This window comes from Protopterus annectens, chromosome 10.part0, assembly GCF_019279795.1.
Source record: "Protopterus annectens isolate FY-2018-M chromosome 10.part0, PAN1.0, whole genome shotgun sequence".
Taxonomy (NCBI): Eukaryota; Metazoa; Chordata; order Ceratodontiformes; family Protopteridae; genus Protopterus; species Protopterus annectens.
Window position 1 is genome coordinate 1627807679 of NC_056744.1, and position 25917 is coordinate 1627833595.

At 44.7% G+C, this 25917-nt stretch overlaps 1 protein-coding gene across 1 annotated transcript in view; it reads right to left on the reverse strand.

The window, feature by feature from the left end:
* Positions 1-25917, reverse strand: part of TAOK2 (TAO kinase 2) — a gene marked incomplete in the record, with an annotated part of 2530163 nt that overhangs the window by 1507361 nt on the left and 996885 nt on the right. Inside the window, 1 exon segment of the mRNA XM_044086327.1 lies at positions 11060-11153. Within this exon segment, the coding sequence (XP_043942262.1) occupies positions 11060-11153 (94 nt within the window).

Below are 25917 nucleotides of genomic sequence, written 5' to 3' on the forward strand. Positions count from 1 at the left end.
GGGTTCCTCCCAGTGGGGAAACCTGAGGCGGTGGATCTCTCGGTCCGGGAGCAAGAGAGCGGGAAGAGATATCAACAGGCACCGTAGAGGGAGGAGCTAAAGGAATAGACTGCTGACTGAGCCCAGGGGCCAGCACACTCCTCATCACCTCGAAGGCTCCCCTCCCAGGAAGATCCGAGAAAACCCGTTCGAAGAAACTGGGACTCCCGGACCCACCGAAGGGAAGGCTCGAGGCAGATGTCGGAGCCGAGCTCACCAGGCCGAAGCTCCAAGGGAAGAGCGGGTCGGACAAGGGTCGATGCCACTCACCCCTCGGAGCAGACCAGGGAAGCCCGGCCACCGAATCCCTCCAAGGAAGGTCTCGATTAGGAGATAAGAGTAGATGCTGAAGGTGCAGAAGGGGGGAGTATCTGGCCCTCAGCCATAGCAGAAACTATTCCCGTAGACTCCAGCTCCAAACTCTGGGGTAGAGTCGAAGGAGGAACTTGAAGAGGGTGTGGACTAATAGTCGTCTGTTGAGACAGACTATGAAGCATTTGGGCTAGTGCCTGTGATTTTAATAATCTGCTTACCACCCTCTCTAAATCATGGTCTGACAACCTGGAAGACCTAGATGATCGGCTCCGATGGCTCCGCTCCGAAAGAAGCGGTGAGGCCAGAGCCGACAGTATCGGTTCCAAAGAGGGAGACCTAGACCTCTTCCTCAAAGGAACCATCGGAGCCGATGAAACCATGGATCCAGTCGGAGCCGATAACTTTTCGGCTCCGAGTGTATGTATAGATGTATCGGCTCCGGCCGGAGCCGATACAGGCAAAGAAATCATGGTGTCGGAGCCGGTCGGCGCCGACACCGAAGCCCGAGCCACATGGATGTCGGAGCCAGTCGGAGCCGACACCAAAGTGACCTTCACAGTATCGGCACCGATAGCCATCGGTGCCGATGATTTCTCCAAGCTAAGATCAGCTCCAGCCGGAGCCGATCTCGACTCGAAGGAGTCGGAGCCAAGGCCGAAGGCTTAGGTACAGAAGCCTGGGCCTTGGTAGTCTTAGAGGGCTTACCCGGAGCCGATTTTGCCGGGGAGCCCTCCGGTTTAAGAAGTCCTCTTAAAATAAGTTTGTTTCTCCTTTCCTGCAGGACTCTCTGGCTAAAAGAGTGACAAATTGCACAGGAGTCCTGCAGGTGGAGAGGTCCCAGGCAGTATATACAAGAAGTGTGACCGTCTGTCAGAGACATCTTCTGACAGAACGAGTCACACTTCTTGAAGCCTGAGACCCTCTGTTCTTTAGACATAGTGCTTCCAAACACTACACACACAGTCCCGAACCAGACAAACTAAAGTTAAAGTATTGAGAAGTAAAAACTCTCACACACACACCCTGACAGGGGGGGGATGGGAGGGAATTAAGGCCTGACTAAAAAAGTAAAGAAGGAAAAATAAAGTTAGTCAGAAAAAGCCTCACAATTATCTATAAAAGATAGAATTTTAAGAAAATAGAATTTTTTTCTGATTGGGGGCTAAAAGCTTAGTAATAATAAACACTTACCAGGAGCTGGTAAAAGGAGGACCTCATCAGCAAAGCAGCAAACGAGATCTGGGTACTTACCGCCTTGCATCATGGGATATGGGGCTGCCTCGAGCTGGTAAAAGTGACTCTCGAGCTTAGCAAGTGCCGAGTCGGCTCCGAACCCACCAAGCAAGAATAAAGGCGAGATTGACAACTTAACATTGGAATTTATAACAGCATTTGAGACGGTCAAAATTTGCAATCTGTGAACATGTAATTTTTTGCCTAAATGATGCTCAAAAACCAGAGCTCTCATTCACTCTCCTAATTACTGCTCTTCATGAAATTGTAAATACCAGCACCAGTCACACCAATTCAAATGGAGAAATCTCTCAATATAAAAGCACACATACTTTACACACTAACACAGGTTTATGAAAATTAGTAGAATACACATTTGTAGAACATAATCTAAACTTTAACAATTCATTTAAACATTTTTATCTAAAACACAAATAGTCGATAAAGTACAGTTGTGTACACTTACCATAAATGTAGATGTTCAAGTGCATTCACTGTTGCAGTCATTACATTTGGGTTATCTGCTTGCAGGTAGCCCTCAGCCGGCCTGGATACTAGAGTCTTGGATTCCTGCGCCGGATGCAGTCTCTTCTTCCATGATGTCAGGGGTATAAAACATGCAGCCAACGCCATTACACCAGTTTTTTCTTGCCCCGATGTCAGGTGCCCCCATAATGGGGAGCAATTGTGTTATGTTACACCAACAAAAAGCAAATACACCAGAAAGCTCAAATACACCAAACAAGAAAAAAAGGTAGAGCCAAAATAAGTCAGGGGGCTGGAGGGAGGGTAACCAGGACTGCAACAGTAAATACACTCTAACATCTACATTTACGGTAAGTGTATACAACTGTACTATGTTCTTCAAGTTTCACTGTTGGTCATTACATTTGAGTAGATTCCCAAAGCTAAGGAAGGGAGGATGAAGTTAGAGAGCATTAGGACCAGCTACTAAGCCTTGCAAAACTGTAGTGGCAAAACCAGCTCTGGATTTAGAAAAAATAGGCATGTGGTAATGCTTGGTGAAGGTATGAACAGAGCTCCAGGTAGCAGCTTCTAGGATGTCCCTAGTAGGTACCCCTCTGAGTAAGGCTGTAGAGGTAGATGCAGCCCTGGTGGAATGTGATCTCATCCCCTGTGGGATAGGTTTTCCATGGTGCTTATAGCAGAAATTAATGCAATGGGCTATCCATTTAGACATAGTTTGCTTTGAAATGGCCTTCCCCTCTGCCCCTGCAGCAAAGCCAGCTAGCAGCTGTTCAGATTTTCTGAGAGGCATAGTCCTGTCTAAATAAAATCTAAGTTGTCTGTGCACGTCCAAAGAGTGCAAAACACATTCTCCTTTGCTTTGCGGATTAGGGAAACAGGTAGGCAAATGAATTGACTGATTTAGGGCCACACTAGACACCACCTTGGGCATAAAGGAAGGGCTGGTCCTGAGGGAAACCCTGTCTGCATGGAAGATGATAAAGGCTCCACTACCATGAGGGCCTGTAATTCACTCTTCCTGCTGTGAAGTGATGGTTAGAAGGAATGCTGTTTTCCAAGAAAGGAATTTCAACTCTGCAGTTGCAGCTGGTTCAAATGGAGGGAGAGTGAGCTTTTCCAATACAAAGTTAACATCCCAGGCTGGAGCAGGGGCTCGTCTGAGGGTTCTTAAATTTTTAGTCCCTCTGAGGGATTGCTTTAACAGGGGGTGAGAGAAGAGGGGATGTTCAGTATTATAATGTGCTGAAATTGCAGAGGAATGAATTTTAATTGTCGAGAAGGATAGGCCCTTGTGGAGCATTTCTGTTAAGTACTGAAGAATATGAGGTAAACTGGGCACCGTAGCACCCATACCCTGGGTCTAAGCTCCAGGAACAGTATCTTTTCCACTTTTCAGCATAGGGTTTTCTAGTACTAGGTCTTCTTGCTTCCAGAATGACCTCTAGCACCTGGTACTGAGGGATGCTATTAGAGAGCTCAAGGAATTAGCCAGGCTGCAAGGTTCAGGGTTTGAAGCTGAGGGTGCAGAATCTGGCCCACCTGCTGGGACAGCAGGGAAGGTGTCTGAGGTAGGTGACATGGATCCAGCAGTATCATGCTTCGCAAGACAAGGAACCAGTGCTGGCAAGGCCAGTCTGGTGAAATAAGAACTGTCCTTGGTTTGTCCTGTTTGATCTTTAGCAGAACCTTCGAGAGGAGGGGCAGAGGGGGAAAGGCATAAACCAAGAGGCTTTCCCAGGTAAAGGACAGGGCATCCACTTTCCAAGCTTGACTGTGGGGAGTCCTTGTGCAGAAATTGTCCAATTGGTGGTTCTGGGGGTAGGCAAACAGGTCTATTTTGGAGTGCCCCATTTGTTCCTCAAGAGTTTCAATATTTTTGGTTCCAGTTTCCATTCGTGTGGGTCCATGAGATTTCTGCTTAGGTCGTCTGCCGGTGAATTCAGCTTGCCTGAAAGGAACTGAGTTTGTAGGTGCACTTGGTAGCTCAAGGCTGTGTTCCACAGAGCCATGGCTAGTCTGCAGAGAGGGTATGAGTGGGTTCCCCCCTGCTTGTTTATGTACCACAACAGTGGTGGTGTCTGTCTTTACCAATAATTGTCCTTGAAGGATGTCAGGAAATTCTGTACAGCTAACACTTCTTTTTGGTTGATATGCAGGTGCATCTGACTCTGGCTCCATTTGCCCTGAATGCACCGCCCTGCCAAGTGAGCCCCCCATGCATTGTCTGATGAGTCTGCAGTCAGGGTTTGGGTGGCAGGGGGTAGATTGAAAGAGCCCCTTATCGAGGTGGCAGGCCTCTGCCCACCAAAGGAACTCTGTCTTTATACAAGGAATGACAAGAATCATTGATTCCAGGTCCTGAGAATGTTGACACCATAGGCTTTTTAGATACCACTGTACTTTCCTAATATGCAGTCTTGCATATGGAATTAGTAGAATGCAAAAGACAATGAACCCCAGGGCTTGCAGGATTTTCCTTGCAGATAGCTAGATCTTTGTGGCCAGTAGTTTGAAGTAGGCTGTCAATCTTGTTTCTCAGGCATTGCTCCCAGGATTACAATCTGTTGGCAGGGTACGAGATGAGATTTCTTTTCGTTTATGGTGTACCCCAGCAAGGTTAGAGGTTTCTTTATACAAATGCCAAATGTTTTAATAGCATGTCCTGGCTTTCTGCTTAAATCAGACAATCGTCCAGGTATGGGTATATTTGAATATTTCTCTGCTTGCAAAATGCAATGGCTGGAGCTAGACACTTTGAGAATACTCTGGGCACAGCAGGTAAGCCAAAGAGAAGTGCAGAGAACTGATAGTGCATGAAGCCTGCTCTGAAGCGTAAGTGTGCATGAAGCCTGCTCTGAAGCGCAAGTATTTCCTGCAAGATTCCCTTATTGGAATGTGCAGGTAAGCTTCCTTTAAGACTAAGGATGGCAACCAGGCATCTTTGCCTAGCATAGGAAGCAGCTGTTGAAGAGTTAACATTTTGAATTTTGGGATTACCAAAAGGTGTTTTGAATAGAGAGGTCCAGGATAGGACACCAGGAGCTGTCTTTTCTGGGTACCAGGAAACATCTTGAGAAAAAACCTTATCCCCTTTCTTCTGCTGGGACAGGCTGAATAGCCCGGATACTTAGAAGAGAGAGAACCTGCTGTTGAGCCTCTGCCCACTGATTTGGGGTTAGGTCTGGCCAACCGTTTGGGGTTGGTAAGGTGTGGAAGTGGAATCTGTACCCTTGGAAAACTATATTTAAAACCCATTTGTCCTGGGTAATATGTTCCCAGTTTTTTGCATGCAAGGAGAGCTTTCCTCCTAAGGGAGCAGGCAGTTGAGCAGGGTTTGGAAGGGTTAGGGTTAAGTCATTGTGACATTTTTCCATAGGAGGGTGTCTTACTACTTCCAGCTTAGGAAGTGGGAGCCCCCCACTGCTTAAGTCTGTGTGTAGACTGAGACTGTAGCCTACGTGGTCTGCTTGTTTCTCGGTTTGGAGTGAGAAGGCCTGGAAGAGACTGGAAAGGACCAATTCTTAGAAGGCCAATGCCTGCTAAATCTGAGAGGCTGCACTTGTAGGAAATCTTTAACAGTTTGCATAGATTTATCTTTTTTCCTCCATCTTTTTAAGGACGACTTCTGCTTTGATTCCAAACAGGCAGTCTTGGTTTAAGGGAGCATCCAGTAATTTAGCTGTAACATGATCTAGCAAGTTTTACTCCTTAAGCCAAGCATTCCTTCTAAGTACAGACCCAGTGACAGCAACCCTGCAAGATGCTTCTAAAGAATCAAAACCACATTGCAAAGTATGTTTACCAACTTGTTCAGCAGAATGAATTAAATCTTGTACTTCTTTATGTTCAGCACAGTCAGGAATCAACTTCATTTTCTGTTTAAGTAGTCCCATAACATGCTGCTGATACTTTAACATATGAATCTGGCAATTTAAGGCCCTAATGGCCAAAGTAGCAGAAGTGTATACCTTCTTACTCCATCTGTCCAAGGCTCTGGAATCTCTATCAGAGGCAGTAGGGTTTTTGGCAGCAGTAGCCTTAACACCTTTTGGTCCTTGGGAAATTGTCTCTGGATCAGCAATAGGATTCTTGAATAGGAGCTCATGAGTCAGGTACTCTGTAATACCTGTCAGGTTTTCTGGGAGCTGGAGCTACAGTGTCTGGGGACAGGCTAGACTCCAAGAAGGCATCATCTACAATGTCTAGAACAGGAGGGATAGCTAAAGGCCTGCGTTGAGGGAGAAGTAAGAATTCCCTAAGCCTCTTTTTGGACTCAGAGTAATCCTGGCTTTCCCAGCAGAAATGCTCCCTAAGAGTATGCAAGGTTTCACCAAAAGAAAAATCTTCTGGAGAGGAAGCAGAGGGAATGGAATCCTCTGCATCCGAATCCTCATAGATAGATAAGGGCAAATCCTGGTATTAAGAAGGAACAGAAATTTCAGAATCCTGATCAGAAGAATCAAAAGGAAAATCAGTCCTAGCTCTCTCAGAGGGGGAAGGCTGGCTTCCCCCGATTAAAGTAATAAGGTCTTCAGCCATTCTAAGCATTAGTTTTTTAGGCATATGGGCCTGACCATGCGGTTTGGACATTGGTTTTCTAGGCGTGGGTCGAGTTTTAGGCCTTGATGAAGATGGCGTCGGTTTGAAATGCAAATATGTAGGCCTGAATACACCCTCAGAAGCCGGTGCCTGCACAACAGCTCCGGACCCATCCAAGGTAGAGACATCCGCAGGTTCCACAGTCAAAGAAGCATCTTGCAGCATACCAGACTTCAAATGGGTCTCAGTAGAGGCCTGCGAATCTGAAGTAGCGGGTATCGGGGGCTGTGAAAGCTCCTTACTGAGTACCGGCGAACTGGCGACTAGCTTAACGAAAGTGTCGTCAGCAGTTCTGGACCTATGTGGTTGGTCTCTGCCTTTATCTTTACGTTTTTTTGGAATATCGGTAGTCGGATGGCTTACCTAAGCCATTTCTGGATAGTTAAACAGAGTACCAAAACAATTTGCTGCAAAAATAGACGATAAATAGTTCGGGTGTTGAATAAGGCACAAAACTGACAGCGAGGGACATTGTGATCAGGGCCTAAGCAAGGAATGCAGTACAAAAGAAAATCTTTATGAGGTATTTGCTTTCCACAGGTAATACAATTGTTAACTTTTACTGATATCAGTTAAGAGCAAGAAAAAGGATCCCCAATGGGGTACTTAGCTTTTTTCGAAGACTTTGGTTCTGAAACTCACAAACGAAAATTTCAGGTGTGTGCCGACCGGCACTTGCGAACTGCTTCTGCTTCGGGCACCGCGCGGCAAGAAAGACTGATGTAATGGTGTCAGCTGCATGTTTTATACCCCTGACGTCATGGAAGAAGAGACAGCATCCTTAGCAGGAATTCAAGACTCTGGTATTCAGGCCGGCTAAGGGCTGCCTGCAAGCAGATAACCCAAATGTAATGACTGCAACAGTGAAACACGAAGAACATCATATTTATATGTAAATATTTAGTCCAAACACAATGTGTCTGAAAAAAACAGCAGCAGTCAACAATTTTTATTTATTTATTTATTTTACATTTGTTGACCGGGATGGTCCGACTGGATACATATCCGTTTTCAGCGGAGTCCCGGGGAGAAAAACTCCAGACATACAACAATTTAGAAGTATTACACATATCCCGGGGAGAAAAGCTCCAGACATACAACAATTTAGAAGTATTACACATATTGGGTAAATAACATTAAGTAAAAGTGAGTACAAAGAAAAAGTAGATAGCACAATGATTTCAATTACAGGACATACATGGTAATACCAGACAAAGCAGAATGTATCCATCCATAAGGCAGTCCATAGGAGACATACAATAAGTGGTAGAAATAGGAGAGAGTTCCTTAGTTACGTATGGTTTAGGAAATTTATTAAGGCAATCAGACCTAGATTAGTTTGTATGATTGATCAATATGATTGGGTGGACAAGAACCAATGAATCTGAGAGCATGTGAAAAAGTTAACTTCATGTGTTTTTTTCAGGGGGAAAGCCTTGCCACACCACCCAAAAAAAGCATATATACCAATTCCATGGTTGTACCGATTCAAAGAAGAGAAATCTCTCAAAAGTAGGGAATCACTCCAGCATCCACTCAGATGTTGCACCAGAAGTGATGCACAATGCAAAATTGTGATTGGTGTTATTTGCTGGACAATTATCTCTATGTTACACTGCTTAAAGTATTCCGTTAGTGGGCAGTATGTTCCATACAGCATATTTGCCAACTGTATCTATCAGTACTTCCCGGTATACATTCATTTGTTCGTAGATAAGAGTGTTTTATCGTACTATAAATCGAAAGTACGTTTTCAAACTTTCATTAATCTGAAAAAATAATGTTCGAATGATCAGAACAGCAAATGAAACTGTTATTTCGTGCATGCATAATTCGCATATCCTACATAGAGGAAATGAGAATTCGCTATTAAGAGTTGCGTCATTAGTAGAGGTCGCATGACTAATAACGCATTACCTGCCGTAATTCCGAATCTCGAATACTTACATGTGTGAATAACTGTCCTGAACCTGTAAAAGTGCTAGTTTTGATCGTGTGGAATAGAACATCAAGTGCATATCACCTCAGTGTGGGTTTACGGTGGTATTAAGAATAATTGCATACAAAATGCAGTTGCATGCAGCTGAAATATGCATTTGTTGGATGCATTATAATGTAAACTGAAATTTATTGGTACTTATTACAAGTAGATGAAGCTGGTGTTCAGGACTACACGCCTGGCACATTAAACAATGTGTATGCTACGTTAAGGATGCAAAAAAGACGAGAATTACTTGTGGCGGACGGTTACCAGTTGTATTTGGAAAAGTCTGTAGAGCTTAAACAGTACTGGTGTTGCAAACGGAAAAATAAGAGTAGATATAAAGGGCGATGTGTTACAGAATGTCATGCTGATGGGTAGAAGTTATTGAAAAGCAAAGCAATCCATCATGCACCAGATATTTTGCAAAGTGAGGTTTTTAAAGTAAGGGATCATCTCAAATGGCGTGCTGAACCACTCCATAGAGGACTCTTGCAAAATTGTCTCTGAAGTGTCAGCCGTATCCTCTACTGCTGTTATTAATGGATTACCCAATACAGCAACCCTAAAGCAAACTGTCAATAGGTATAGGTACAAATGGAAAGTAGAAACATTTAAGAATATACGGTCACTTACGGAGTTAACACCAGACATGCTGCCTACAAAAAGCGGTTCCTTCATAATAAAACATAGTGTCGATTTGGTGCAAAACAAGTGTACAGTTATTACTACAACTGTTGATAACTTAAGGATGTTGTGTGCTTCTGAGCATGTACTTGCTGATGGCACATTTCCAATAAGTACCACAGAATGCAAACAGGTATATATCATTCATTGTGTGTTGGACTGCACTAACAGTAGGAAGGTTGTTCCAGTAATTTATGGCATGTTACCTAGTAAAAGTGAAGAATGTTATGATATGTTTTGGAGTCTGATACTGGAATTGTGCGCAATGCATGATTTACAGCTATTGCCTAACATGGTTCTCACTGACTTTGAATGTGTGGCTGTGAATTCAATTAAAAAACACTCTAGTACTACCGCTGCTAAGGGCTGTTGGCTCCATTTTTGTCAGATTATCTGGCGGAACATAGAAAGATTGCACTTAGCTTCAGAGTTTGGCAGTAACGTTGAGTTCTCATTATTACGTAAAGAAATACCCATTTAGCGTTTGTTATACCTACAGATATTGCTGATACATTTGCAGATATTGAGAATGACATGCCAGAAAGTGCTAAACCACTTTGCACATTTAAGGAAACATACATACATGGAAGGCCACGAAGGTATGACATGGGTGGTACAACAGAGAGACTGCCACCTGTGTTTGATGGCACGTTTTGGAATCAGCAAGATACATGTGGAATGGGTACCCTCAGTCAAAATGCTGTTGAGGGATGGCATAGGAGACTACGTAGCTTGATGGGCAAGAAAACACTATTTGCTTGATGTTCTCCATACAATACAGCTGGAAGAAAACCATGCTGAGGACCTCAGAAGTAGACATCTCCTATGGCTACAGTCATCTCCTAAACGAAAGCACTTAATGGATAAGGAAGCTGCTTTTGAGAGACTGTTGTGCAAGACAAATGAATTCACACCCAGGGGATTTATTAAATTACTTGCACAGTATAGTTCTTTTTAGTTTATTCACTGTTCTAAGGTCGTTCATTGTGGATTTCTGTATGTGTACATGCTGACAGTGTTTATGCGGGTGATGTCACTATTTCTGCAGTGCTTTCACTTGGGAAACAAGCCATTTTTCTAACGGAAGCAACATACCAGTTACGGGTGCACAACTGGAGTGTTATGTTACAAGAAGCACTAAAAACACGTTTTCCTGGTGTTATTCGAAAAAAAGCGAAATAAACATTCTACTATTTGTTTTCGACATTTCTGCCCAAACAATCTTATTTTCGTTATTTAAAGTCGAGTAAATGATCATGCGCACAAATCACTTTCAAACAAATGAATGTATACCGTACTTCCCACCTGTCAATTAAAGGTGGTTAGACCAAATTTTCACACAGATGTGGTGTCGACCAATTGTGTTTTAGATCAAAATGTTTAGATAAAATGTGCCATTCTGCTAACTTACATAAATGTGTGTGCTTACATTTTATTTATATATATATATATATATATATATATAGATATATATACACACACACATACACACACAAACATATGTGCGTGTGTGTGTACATATATATATATATATATATATATATATACACACACACACACACACACATATATATATATATATATATATATATATATATATTTATATATACACATACATATATTCACACACAAACAAATCCATCTGTTAAAGACAGAGCTCTTATATTTCATACCAACCCATATGAAGCAGCACAAGCATAAAGGGATTATGCTCACCAATGGTTGGACTGCAGCACTGGAGATTCATTCTGAGCGATGTGGTATAAGGCACTCATTGCATTCATGTTAAAGAGAGGAGGCTTCCTCTCAGCTACAAGGCAAAATAAAAACAAGAATGTTAACAGCAACTCTGCATTCATTCAGGTCAATTTGCATTTTAACTTCAGCTACCTGAGACCCTCAACTGTATGAGCCGTTTATACTCCACTTTGGTAAAAGACAACAAAAATCGAGCAAAGCACTGGAATATGCCATGCTTCTCTAACTGAAAAAGAGAAAGTCAAGCTATCTACACTTATTAGGTTATTTAAACAGTTATCAGGTGAGGTTCCTGTTAACACTGCAGGAGGCATGTCTACAAAAAAAGAAGCTGATCTACACCCCCATAATACCTCTCAACCTCTTAGAACAAAAAATATGGACAAAGCCATAAATAATGGGGGGTGGGGGGAGGGCGCAAAGGCCCAAAAATAGGGACACTTTTAAATATTGTTCTTACAAACTTAGAAAATTGATTAACAGGTTTTGCATTAGCATACATTTTCTGAAGGGTGTGAAGTCTGAAACACAAATGTCTATCATTGTTTTCTGACGTCAACCCTCAATAACTTACCAATGATTTGCCAGAAAACCATAACTTTATGAGAAACAGACCCAAAATATGAAGCCGTAATTTGGACATTCTGAGAAAATCTGTACATTTGAGAGGTATGCCCACAAACCCCACATTAAACAAAAGAATGTAAAGATAACATTTAAAAGAAAATGAAAATGACTTCTATTGCACCAACACATTACATTACTAATAAAGTACAGTTTTGTACCTACCATAAATGTAGATGTTCGAATATCCACATTGCTGCAGTCATAACCTGTGGGTAGTCCGCTGTCCTCGGTCAGCCCGAATACCAAAGTATTAGGCTGGCGTCGGTCATGGGCGCTCAGATCTGACGTCAGTGCATCCCGGTATTAAAGCGCATGACCGACGTCATATCCTCAGTCTTTTCTTGCCCCAGATGTCAGAAGGCCCAAAAAGAAAGGTCACCGCCTAAAATAGAAAAAAACCTCCAAAACCCATGTACAAACAATGACTGCAACCCAAACCAAACAACCACTCCAAACTACAGAGGGGAAGGAGGGAGGGTAAATTGGACTGCAGCAATGTGGATCTTCGAACATCTATATTTATGGTAGGTACAAAACTGTACTATGTTCTTCAACTCACATTGCTGCAGTCATAACCTGTGGGTAGAATCCCAAAGCAAAAGGAAAGGGGGAGGTTGGCAAAATCATAAAGCATTGGGAGCTGCTAATAAGCCCTGCAAAACTGCAGTGGCAAAACCAGCCCTAGATTTGGAATAAAGAGGGAGATGGTAATGTTTAGAAAAAGTGTGCAGTGAACTCCAAGTAGCTGCTTCCAAAATATCTTTGGTAGCTACCCCCCTCAAAAAAGCAGTAGATCTAAGTGGCAGTAGCCCTAGTGGAATGAGGTCTGATTCCAGCCGGAATCTCCTTACCATGATGAGAATAACAAAAAGCAATGCAATGACCAATCCACTTAGAAATAGTTTGTTTAGAAACAGGTTTCCCCTGAGAGCTCAAAGCAAAAGAAACAAATAACTGTTGAGACTGTCTGAAACTTTTAGTCCTGCTCAAATAATAACGCAACTGCCTGTGAATATCCAAAGTGTGCAAAATTTTCTCCCCTTTATTTTGGGGATCAGCATAAAAGGTAGGCAAATGAATAGATTGGTTCAAGGCCACATTTGAAACCACTTTAGGCATAAAAGTAGGGTTAGTACGCAGAGATACCCTATCCTTATGAAAAATCAGGAAGGGTTCAACTGCCATGAGAGCCTGTAATTCAGATACCCTTCTAGCAGGCGTAATGCCCAACAAAAGAGCAGTCTTCCAAGACAAAAACTTTAACTCAGGCGTAGCTGCAGGTTCAAAAGGAGGTAAAGTAAGTTTTTCCAACACAAAATTGAGATCCCAGGAAGGAGTAGGAGCTCTACGTGGGGGTCTTATGTTCTTTGCCCCTCTAAGGAATTGTTTAAACAAAGGATGAGAGAATAATGGAGGGTCACAGTCATAGTGAGCAGAAATGGCTGCAGCATGAACTTTACAGAGGAGAAAGACAAACCTTTGTCTAATAATTCTGTGAGATATTGAAGAGAAACACTCAAATTAGGCCTGGAAACATCAAAGCTCTTAGCTGTGCTCCAAATAAAAATCTCCTCCATTTATCAGCATAAACTTTCCTTGTACTAGGCCTTCTGGCCTCCAAAATAACATTTAAAACTTGTTGAGGAAGCTTGACCCTCCAGGTTCTAGAACAGAATATGCCAGGCTGTTAGATGCAGGGACTGAATCCTGACATTGAGGAAATGATTGCCCGCCTGAGACAAAGGTGTGGAATTGAAGGCAAAGGCCAAGGAGGCTCCGTACTAAACTCCTCAGCAGAGGGTACCAGTGCTGTCGAGGCCAATCTGGAGCTATTAGAATCATGGAGGCTTGTCTTGTCTGACCTTCAAGAGCACCTTGGGAAGGAGAGGCAGAGGAGGAAAGGCATAGACGTGAAGATTGCTCCAACTGAATGATAGAGCATCCACTTTCCAAGCTGTGGGATGAAACATCTTCGTGCAAAACTTTGGCAACTGGAAATTTAGTGGAGAAGCGAACAGATCTATGTCTGGAGTCCCCATATCACTGTCAACTGTCGAAATACATGAGGATCCAACTTCCACTCGTGGGGATCCACCATCTGTCTGCTCAAAACATCTGCTAAGGAGTTCTGTGCTCCTGGCAGAAACCTTGCCTGAAGAGTGAGGTGCATACTGAGAGCAGTTTCCCACAGAATCATAGCTTGTCTGCAAAGAGGGTACGAATGAGTTCCCCCTTGCTTGTTGATGTACCACATGACAGTTGTGTTGTCTGTTTGAATCAACACTTGTCCCGGGTGAAGTAAATCCTTGAAAGCCATCAATGCAAATTGGACTGCTAACATCTCCTTCAAGTTGATATGTAAATGTTGAAGTCTGGCAGGCCACGTGTCTTGACCCCACTTTCCATTGAGGTGTGCTCCCCAAGCCTTGTCCGAGGCATCTGTCGTTAAGATCTGACTCTCCTCTGGTCGGGTCACAGAGAGTCCCTTGTTTAGGTGACATTCCTGAGCCCACCACAAAAATTCCTTTTGAATGCAAGGTATTATTTGAATGACAGTGTCCAAATCGTGGCAGTGTTGTGTCCATACATTTTTGAGATACCACTGTAGCTTCCTCATATGCAGTTTGGCATTGGGAAGCACCAGAATACAAGATGCCATGAACCCCAAGGCTTGAAGGACTGTCCTTGCAGTCAGCCTGGACCGTAGAGACAATTGCTGGAAGTAAAGTGTAAGGTTCCTTTGCTTGTCCGGGGTCAAAAAAGCCATCTGGGAAGCTGTATTCAGTCTCACACCCAGAAAGCACATTTCCTGAGAGGGTACTAGACTGGACTTTGTTTCGTTCACAGAATACCCTAGGCACCTTAACACTGCCATAACATACTGTAGATGGTGAAGAAGCTTGTTTTCGTCCTGAGCAAGAATCAGGCAATCATCCAAATAAGGATAAATTTGTATTCCTCTTAACCTTAGGAAGGCTATCACCGGAGCCAAAACCTTTGTGAACACCCTGGGCGCAGTAGATAAGCCAAAGGGCAATGCAGAGAACTGATAATGTAAAGTCCCAGCCCGAAAACGCAGGAATCTCCTGCAACTGGGTCTGATAGGAACATGAAGATAAGCCTCTTTGAGATCCAGAGTTACCATCCAGTGATCTTTGCCCAACAGAGGCAGAAGTTGTTGCAACGTCAACATTTTGAATTTTGGAATGTCCAGGTATGTGTTGAGGATAGATAAATCCAAAATTGGTCTCCAAGTGTTTCCTTTCTTTGGTACAAGAAACAGGCGAGAATAAAATCCTAGGCCCACTTCTGACATAGGGACCTGCTGTATAGCCCCCATTTGAAGAAGTAAAGAAATCTGTTTGTGAGCCTCTACTCTTTGCTGAGGAGGAACGTCTGGCATGCCTTTGAAAGGAGGCAATGTGTGGAAATAAAACTTGTAGCCTCGGTTTATAATGTCCAATACCCATTTGTCCTGGGTGACAAAGCCAGTTTTGCTTGAAAAGTGCTAACTTTCCTCCCAAAGGAGCTGCCAGACAGGAGGGATCTGGCAGCTGAAGTCGCAGGTCATTGGGCCTGTTTACGAAAGGACTGGCCCCTGCCCTCACTTGTAGATTGTGCAGGGGAACTCCACGTTCTAGGCCTGAAAGAACCCTGAGCTCTGCCCCTACCACGTCTAGATCTGCCCCTAGACTGTAAATCAGAAGGGTAAGCCCATCCCTTAGTAGGCCAATTTCTGCTAAACTTAGGGGGCTGCACCTGCAAAAAATCTTTAACAGTCTGCATAGACTTAGCCTTGTCTTCCATTTTCTTTAAGACAGACTTCACAGGAGGACCAAACAAAACTTCAGACTGTAAAGGAGCATCCAAAATTCTAGCTTTAACATGCTCTGACAAATTCTGATCCTTAAGCCAGGCGTGCCTGCGAATAACTGATCCAGTGGCAGCCACCCTGGAAGAAGCCTGTAAAGCATCGAAACCACACTGCAAAGAATGCTTACCCACCTGATCAGAGGCATGAACCAACTCTTGTAATTCCTTACACTCTATGCCCTCTGCCAAAGCATCTACCTTAGATTTTAATTGAGTAAGGAGAAAATTCTGGTACTTTAACATATGAAACTGGCAATTCAAAGCCCTCATTGCTAGAGTGGAAGAGGTGTACACCTTTTTACCCCACCTATCCAAAGCTCTAGAATCTTTATCCATAGGAACTGGGTTCTTTACAACAGAAGCCTGGACACTCTTAGGTCCCTGACTAATAGTTTCTGGGTCAGCCCTTGGGCTCTTATACAGATATTTATGAGCCTCAGGCACTCTGTAATACCTATCTGGTTTAACTGGCGCAGGAGGCAAAGAGTCTGGATTAAGGGAAGCCTCAGAGAAAACATCCTGAACAACATCCAAAACAGGAGGTATAGCTAAGGGCCGATGTTGTGGCAAAAACAAAAATTCCCTAAGCCTCTTACGGGAATCCGAGAAATCCTGACCTTCCCATTTAAAATGTTCCCTCATAGAATGCAAGGTTTCTGAGAAGGAAAAATCCTCTGGAGGAGAAGCAGAAGGACTGGAATCCTCTGCGTCCGAATCTGAATAAGGAGGAAAATCCTGAGTGTCTTCAGCCGAAGACTCTTGAGTAATATGAAGCCTGTTCCAAAATTTCCACCTCTGGCTCCACCCTAGGCCTCTTATCTGGAGGGGGCATAGAACCCCTGATTAAGGAAATTAAATCTTCTGCCATTTTAAGCATGTGTTTTTTAGGCACAGAGCCTGCAGAACTAGGACTGACACCTAAGGAAGGCAAACCAGGCCTGCCCTTAGAAGGTACCTTAGAGACTGAAGGAGAAGGCCTAACCACCTTAGGCAAAGAAGGAAGTACAGCAACCTGAGAGGCCCCCTCAGCCTGACCAGACTCCTGAGAGGCCACATCTTGCAAAATTAATGTCTCCCCCTGAGACTCAGCTGAAACCTCGGCTGGATCTACAGATTCCAGCGTAGTTTCTAAAGAACCGGCGTCCGGAACAGACGACTCATCCTGCTTGGACCTTAACGACTTTTCCTTGCGCTTCTTAGCAGAAGCGGGCGTCGGAGGATCCGACGGCATATTGTAATTACACCGCTTACCAAATACAAGCCTAGCGCAATCTAACCTACGTTTAATGGTGCGCTTATTAAACCTAGCACAAAAGCGACACCCGACTACGTCGTGCTCAGGCCCCAAACAAGGAATACAGAGAGAATGGTAATCCCTATGCGGTATCTGTTTCCCACAAGAAATACAATTATTCACTTTTTCTGACATCCGAAATTAACTGAGGCAAGAAAAAACAAAAATATTCCCCAACGGGGTACTTAGCCCAACTCGGTTTCGGTCTGAAACTCGAAATACGAAAATTTCAGAACGCCGAACGGCACTTGCAAACGCTGCTTCTGCTTCGGACCATGCGGCAAAAAAGACTGAGGATATGACGTCGGTCATGCGCTTTAATACCGGGACGCACTGACGTCAGATCTGAGCGCCCATGACCGACGCCAGCCTAATACTTTGGTATTCGGGCCGACCGAGGACAGCGGACTACCCACAGATTATGACTGCAGCAATATGAGATGAAGAACATCAAGGAGACTGAAAGCTCCAAGTGGAAGAAAAGAAAGCATTGCAAACCAATTACAGCATGACACAGTCCAGTAATTATTAGAGTACACTTAAAGCAAGCATTAGACACAAAATGCAAACAGGTTAACAATTCAAACTCTAACCTTTCTGCACAGCAAATATGACCTCGGATCCAACTCGGCATTGCTAAAGCTTGTGGCAACCTAGAACTCTAGCTTCTACCTTATTCACAAAACACCAACCCCAATTACCTCAGATCTCGTTTGCTGCTTCCAGTAAAAGATGTGGTTCTTAGTTCTCTTAAGCTTGGTTATGATATATGCTTTAAAACTTCTTCTAAATATTTTATAAAAGTTTGTTAACTTGTTAACCTTTTACTCCCTTGCCCTTTATCTTACCTTCCAGGAGTTCTTGATAGTTATAGTTACTATTGTTTTTATCTTGTCCACTTTCTTATCTGTCTGGTAATGCTTGTTACTATCGTTAGTAACTCATCTTCTTTTCTACATTACTGTAGTCTTTTCGTACCACTGTTGACACTTCTTCACTTTCCCTTTTCTAAAAAAAACAATGTATACACATCTTTCTTCTCTTGTAGACTTTGGTTGTTACCGTTTTTTGGCCTATCACTGGTGGTTGCGTTTAAAGTATAGAATGTCTGAGAAAGTGGCTGCTCGTTTAAGATGTGTTCTAAATGCGGCCATAAAATTCCTTTTTCAGATGCGCATAGTTCATGCATTTACTGCTTAGGGCCTCTACTTCTACAAGACCACCGTTCTGCCATGCTTTTAATCTCAGGGCCCCTTGTAGAGTGTAAAAAGTAAATTGATATTAAAGGGATTACTTTCCTCTTCTTTTGGAGAGGCCATTTCCGGAGCCAAGTTTCCCAAATCAAAAGGAAAAGCCAACGGAGCATCTCCAAAGGCTTCTTCTTTATCAGCTTCGAAGTAATCTCTAAAAAGGAAAAAGACAGACTTGACTTCAACCTTGGATCAGAGAAAATTTAAATTATCTGACCCGACCCCCTTGGATCCAAAGAAACAAAAAATACCTGATCAGACTACTTCTAATCAGATGCAATCATCCTCTGATCCGAATTTAGCCAGTCCAGCTAAATTGGTCTCTGCCTAGGATGAGGTATTCATCCTCTCTGGATCCAGTATTATCCCCTTTTCTGGAAAGACCAAATCCCCTTCAGACCTGACAACTCATTCTTTCAGAAGTCTTAATGAAGATGTGGAACGAATAAGTAAAATTCTCTGGGCACAAGGACGATGGATGTCACTTCGGCTCCTACCCCTCTGGGTCAGGAGGTCTGTTCCAGTACTACATTCCCCACTGCAATTTTCCTCCTCAGACTCCCTCAGTGGTTTTGGAGTCCTTGTATCCTACCATCCGGATCAGTCTACCTCGGATCCAAAGAGCTCTGTACCCTCAAGATCTAAAGCTCAGTCTAAGCGCTCTGACCTTGTCGGATCTGGACAGCTCTTGGAGCCGAAGCTTCTATGAGGGGTTGTGGTCGACTCCGAGATTTTCGGAGCAGTCTCTACACCTCAGGGCATCAGCATTGGACAGCTCAACTCCAGCTTCCACCTCAAGATGGCTATCTGCCTTCGAGGCTGTGACTTTTCTCTGCTTTGACAAAGAAAAGTTGTGTAAAGTCTTACCATAACCATAGATGTCCCTCTCTTCCATCTTGCAGTATTCTGCATACGGGTTTACACCTTCAGTCTCGCGTACGTACGGCCAGTATAAAAAAGCATTCAGTCTTCTCTGTGGTGCGTCAGACATCAAGCAAGGCTGAGGAAACGTGGGCCATAAAAGTGATGTTGGCACGCACCAGCGTTCAGAACAGTAGCCCCATTTGGAACCAGTCCTGTAAGGACAATGCTATATCATTGCCATCCAGAAAGGAAAGAATGTAGCAGATGAGAGGGGAAGGAATACTGCAACATGGAAGAGAAGGACATCTATGGTTATGGTAAGACTTTACACAACTTTTCCATGTCCTTCAATTCCCATGTTGCAGTATTCTGCATATGGGTGAGTGCCAAAGCTCACTGAGGTTGGGGTGGTGGTCTAGATGCAGATTCCAGGAAACCATGCAGGGTAGCCCTGGCAAAACCTGCCCTGGACCTGGAGATGAGGTCAAGCTTGTAGTGTTTGGTGAAGGTGTGGACTGATGTCCAAGTAGCAGCTTCCAGAACTGAAGGGGTATCCAAAACCCTTGAAGAAGGCTTCTAAAGATGCCATTGCTTTAGTGGAATGAGTTTTGATGGACCCTTGCAGGGTCTTGCCATGAAACTGGTAGCAAAAGGTTATTGCTTTGGATAAACAATTATAAAACATCTGCTTGGTAACAGCCTTACCCAGGGCTCTTAGGTAAAAGGATACAAATAGCTGGTCTATCTGTCTGATAGACTTGGTGTTGTGCATGTCCAAGGAATGCAGCACTCTCTCACTGTTTCGCTGTGGATTAGGGAAGAAAACAGGTAGTTGGATGACCTGACTTAAAAGACCTGTCGTGACTACTTTGGGCATGAAAGACTAACTTGTTCTAAGGAAAACCCTGTCTTTGTGGAAAACTAGAAAGGGTGGTGTAGCCATAAGGGTTTGGAGTTTGGATGCTCTCCTGGCTGAGGTAAGAGCCACCAGCAGGATGTTTTTTTTAGGTGCAGTGCTTTAAGGAGGCCTTATTAGCTGGCTCAAAGGGAGGTAGCATAAGCTTCTCTAACACATAGTTGAGGTCCCAAGGAGGGGGAATGGGTCTCCTAGGAGACCAAAGGTGCAAGACTCCTTTGAGGAAAATTTTGCAAGGTAGTCGTGAAGCAAGAGGCGGGGGGGGGTCCAGAGGTAAGCAGTCAGAAATAGCAGACAAATGAGCTTTAATGGATGAGTAATCCAGTCCTGACTGCAGTAGCTCACAGAAATAAGACAGCACTAGGGGAGGTTCGCTGAGAAGCGGATCTATCTGTTTTTTGTGACACCAAATAGTGAATCATTTCCACTTGGAGAGACATGATATTCTGGTATTAAGTTTCCTGGCCTCCTGCAGGACATAGAGCATGTCCTCTTTGTAAAGGTGTCTAAATGGAATCAGAATCCTATCAGCCACAGAGTCAGGTGGAGCATCTGCCACTGTGGATGGATTAGTGATCCCTTGTTTTGTGTGAGGAGGTCCACTCTGGGGGGGGTAACTTGTGGTGATTGTCCTCGGACAGATGAAGTAGTAAGGGGAACCAGTGCTGTCTGGGTCAGTAGGAAGTCACAAGCAAGATTTTTGGGTTGCCCTGCTGTATTTTCAGCAGGGTTTTCTGAATGAAGGGCAAGAGGGGGAATGCATATAGATATTTCCCCTTCCATGAGATTGCAAAGGTATCTGTTGCTAGTGCCTAGGTTCTGGTGTCCTGGTGCAAAAGCCAGGAAGTTGCCTGTTGAGAGAGGAAGAGAACAGGTCTATTTGAGGTACACCCCACTTGTGGACCAAATCCAAGAAGACCTCTATGTGTAGCACCCATTCGTGGTGGTTTGCACTAATTCTGCTCAACAAATTTGACAGTTTGTTGTAGAGGGAGGGGATGTAGGTCGCTCGCAGACAGATTCTCTGTGAGGTAGCCAACTCTTAAATCAAGAGAGCTAACCTGCAACCCCCCTGCTTGTTGATGTACCACAGTACAGATGTGTTGTCTGTGTATATCAGAAAAGTCCCCTGTAGAAGGAAAGGTTAAAATGCCTGTAGGGCTAAGCAGGATTGTCCTCATTTCTCTGGCATTGATGTGTTCTGATTTTAGGTGATCCGGCCACAAGCGTTGTACTTGTCTTAGTCCTAGAGTAGCTCCTCAGCCCAGGTCCGAGGCATGTGTGTGCATAACCTGACCTGGGTGGGTTGTGGTGGGAGTCCTGAGTTCCTTTGTACCTGGTCCCACCCTCAAAGTATCTCTTTTTTTAAGCAGGGAAGAAGTGGTACAGCATGCTCCAAGGGCTGGCTGCGCTGTTTCCAGATTGAGTGAAGATACCACTGCAGCTTCCTCATGTGGACCCTTTCTAAAAGTAGCATGGGTATTGTGGCTGCCATGTAACCCAATAGTTTCAGGTACTGCCTTGCAGTCAACTGGGTCGATTGAAGCACCTGGAGAAGGTGATCCGACAGGGAGCTCACCTTTGGGGGTGCCAGGTAAGCCTTCATGAGGTCTGTTCTTATTCTGCACCCCAGGAAGACAATGTTCTGAGTTGCTTGGAGGTGGGATTTTTGGCAGATGTATATGGAATCCCAGGGAATGCAATAAGAAAATCACCAGGTGGAGGTGATCTTGTAGTATTTATTGGCTGGGGACCTGGATTACCATTGTCCAGGTAGGGGAATATCTGTATCACCTTTGTTCTGGCGTAGGCTACCACTGGGGCCAAATATTTGGCAAACACTCCAGGAGCCGTGGAAAGATCAAAAGGCAAGGCAGAAAATTGCCAATGAGAGGAGCCAACCAAGAATCTTAAGTATTTCCTGTGAGAGGGTTTGACAGGGATATGGAGGCAAGCATCTTTTATGTCCAGAATAGCCATGAATCCCTGTGGAGTAATCAGGGGAAAAAGGGTAGGCAGGGTGAGCATTTTGAAGGTGGGTACCTTTAGGAAGAAACTGAGGTAGGAAAGGTCCAGGATGGGTCTCCATGGTCCATCTTTTTTGGGAACCAGGAAGAGCCTTGAATAAAAACCTTTTCCTTTTGCAGAGGACGGAACTAACTGTAAAGTGCCCTGGTCTAGTAATGTCTGCAGTACTGGTTGTAAGAGGGGCAGCTGCTGTGAAGAGGGACGGAGAATGTCCTTCCACATGGCAAGAGAGAGCCAAGTCATGCAGAAGCCATCTTTGAGGATAGACAGGACCCATTTGTCTTTGGTGATCCGGGTCCACAGAGGGGGACAATGAGAGTGTTAGGCAGACAGGGGCACGGTAGAGGGAGGAGGTTGAGGTAAAGGTGGCAGCTAGTCAGACGCTACCTGCCCTGTCCTGAAAGGAAGACCTCTGGCTAGATGCAGAAGGTGCTCTAGGTGGTAAGAGATTGTTTCCTGGTGGGTTTTCGAGGTCTGGTCCTGGGGGTAAGGCCGGGATGGTTTCCTGATAAACTGTTTTGATAGGACAGTTCTTGTGGAACTTGGAAATTGGTGAGACCAGAAGATGTTTGAGGTCCTGCATTTCTTTGCCCTTATGTTGCAGTGATTTAGAGAGATCTGCGACTTTAGATCCAAAAAAGTGCAGCATTATGCAGGGGTGCATCCATGAGGTTGGCCCTAAAATCATGTGGCAGGGGTTGTAGAAGCAAACAGGAATATCGGCATAGGGTGGATGCTGATGCTGCTGACCTAGCACAGGATTCAGCAGCATCACAGCTACACCTAATGGAGTGCCTGATGACTTGAGATGCAAGAGCCAGGAGGGAGGACAGGGCTGTTTTGGCTTGGAAGTCTGGAATATCTGCCAAATGTTTGGTGGCAGATTGTAGAAGAGATCGGTTATTCTTAGCCATGTGGGTCTGGTAGTCAGTGGCTCTTTAGGCCAATATAGCAGAGATACAAATCTTTTTCCCTAATCTCTCTATGGTTTTGCTGTCCTTGTCAGCAGGAAGAATAGTAGTTCTGGGTAATAATTTGGTGGCTTTATCAGTGGTCACAGAAATAGTGGCTGGTTCAGCTGGAGGACACCATCAGGTGCTTAGCAGTGTCAGGTACTTTGTACAGCATATCCGGTCTGCGTGGAGCAGGAGGCTGAGAGTAAGGATTAGTGGATGCCGAAGAAAAGGCATCTAGGAAGGCTGGGAGGAACAGCAGATGGGCTAGCTATTTAGGTTCATAGGTTGGTACTGGACTGGGCTATCTGCACGAAGGCATATATTAGCCCAGCTACGTTGTGCGGTATTCACCGCCCCTTTAGTAATTCCCTAGACTCTTGTACTAGCAGCTAGTACCCTTGGCCCCTATCTAGTAGTGCTGTTGGTGTGATCCCTGGTGCAAACTTTCTGTTACCCATTTGAAAGAGGTCGCGATACCTCTTCTGTACCTCAAACATTTCTGAGGAATCCCATTTGAAATGTTCCTTCATCCTGCTAATGGTCTCACCGAAGGTTAAATATTCCATTGGTGAATCAGGGTCCAGGGACTCTTCCTCAGGGGATCCGTATCCCAAAGGAGATGAAAGTTGTGAATAGTAGGAGAAAGAGTCTTCAGGAGTCTGAAAGGACCTCCTCATCCCTAGGAGGTTGGTCTGTATATGCATAAGCCTAGGGCTTAGGAGAGGATCAGGGGTGGAGGTGGAAGGAGGAGTAGGCCTCAATGCCATAAAGGCGTTGAAGAGGCTTTGATTGAAGGCCTGCCAGTTAGGCATGCTTTAAGAAGAGGGAGCAATATGGTTTCTCTTCGACCTTCTTTTTAAAGGAGTGGTGGTTGGTTCCTAGAAACCGGGGACAGTAAACGAGCAGGGGTCTCAGATGACTCCCCATTCCTCCCCGGCATCGGCTAGTGGCACCGGTATAGCCTTGGCGGATGTGCTCTCGTCTGTGGATGGTGTGGCGGCCTTAGAGGTACCTGCGACCTCTGCAGAAGTGGTTCCAGAACCCAGTCTTGAAACCAGGCCTATGTCGGCCACAGGCTAGCAGTCAGACGGATGAGGCTCAGCAGGATGAGGCTCAGCATAAGTCAAAGGCCGTAAGGTTCTGGCCTTCTTCTTAGGCGGTTCTGGGGAGATTTCGGAAGGACCTTCCATCCTAAGCATAAGAAGTTTCAGGCTTTGGTTCTCAAGATACAAATTTAACACATGAAACTGGCTACGCATGGCTTTTGGCACGAACGCCTGGCAAATAGGGCAGGCCTTATAGTCGTGCACTCTTCCTAAACAAAACAAACACTTATTGTGGGCATCCTTATGAGGGATCTGGCATCCACACAGACACTTTCTCTTTCTGGATGACATTAACAAGCAATGTTACAATAAGGAAGGACTGAAAAAGGTTCCCCAATGGGGTACTTATGTCAAAAATGGTCACAAATTCAGTGGTAACAGGAACACCTAGCGTACGAATGGCGGCTGAAAAGTTCTGAGGGCTGGTGCGTGCCGACTTCACTTTTATGGCCCACGTTTCCTCCGCCTTGCCTAACATTTGACATACCACAGAGGGACTGAAAGCTTTTGAATACTGGCTGTACGTACGAGACTGAAGGGATAAACCCATATGCAGAATACCGCAACATGGGAATAGAAGGATAGAGAAATCTACCCCTACCCCCCAGATCCTAAATCACTAACCTTGATGTCTCAGCGTTCAGTCTCACCAAGTCTTTCCATGTGGACAGTCAGTACCAAGATCCCAGGCTTCCCCACAGGGAAATTTGATTTCTTCTTCCGATACCTCTCCAGAGTATCCCACTAAACAGGTCCCCAAGAAGAAGAACTGCAACAGGAAGCATTTAGACTCCCCAAAGGAGTCCATCACTGAAGACACCGATTTCGAAGAGGGCGAAGGGTCCCCACAGTCACCTCATGAAGAGGTCTCCTTTGGAGACATCATAGAAATCCTTAAACAGAGAGGTGGTTGGACACTCAGCAACCTGACATCTGAGGAATCTGTTCTCCTGGAGGCCTTTGGTACTGGACCCTCTACCTCCTGAGTGACTCCACCTGCTAATCGACTTGATCTCACAGCGGACGTGGAATGATCCAGAATCCATAGAACCCATTTCATTGGAGACTGAACAGGATAATTGAACCACCCGCACACACTCAGTTTTGGAGTAAAGGAGTCCCTGTTGATGCCATAGTCACTGCAGTGGCCACCAAGAAGGAACTAGCCAAAGAAAGTCCCACTGTCCTTCACCCCAACAGTGTCTCGGGCAATGGAAAAATTTGGGAAGTGTGTATATGCCTCATCCACTTTTACACTGAGGACTCTCTCAACTACTTGGCACATTTTACAGATTACAAAAGGATTTTATTAAGAAGTTATCGAATACCCTCCCGAGTGCTGTCTCTGAGCAAGTTCAAGCCTCTGTAACTTCGCAGCAGACTTACCCTACAGTCCATATTCAATTCATCCATGAGGCTGATCTCAAACATAGCACAGGGAACCTCAACGGCAGCAGGTTTATGCATTTCCAAAAGGAGACTTGCTAGAATGTACCTTTTTGACTTTGTGGCGCCCTTAAAGTCCTCTTTCATCAGTGTTTCCTTTGGTGGAACATCCTTACTTAGCCCCAAAGTAAAGGGCACTCTATCCAGGTGTGCGAAGGATGGAAGGACCCGGTCTGCCATGGGTGTGTGTTTTTCGCCCCCTCAACAAACCTTTTCCAGGTCGGAAATTGAGATTCAAAAAGTCTCAGGGTCCCTTCCAGGACACACATGGAGCAGGTTTCCCCACAGGTAGAGGAGGGAGCTCTTAATGGATGTAGCTGCTCACGAGAAGAGGTGGCCCACAGACTCAGGGTTCCAGAGAGTCTTCTTTGACAAAGCCTACCAGCGTTCCTGAAAGAAGGCCCAGTTGCCAACATCTAGAGGCAGTCGGGGGACAATTATGGCACCAGAGAGCCT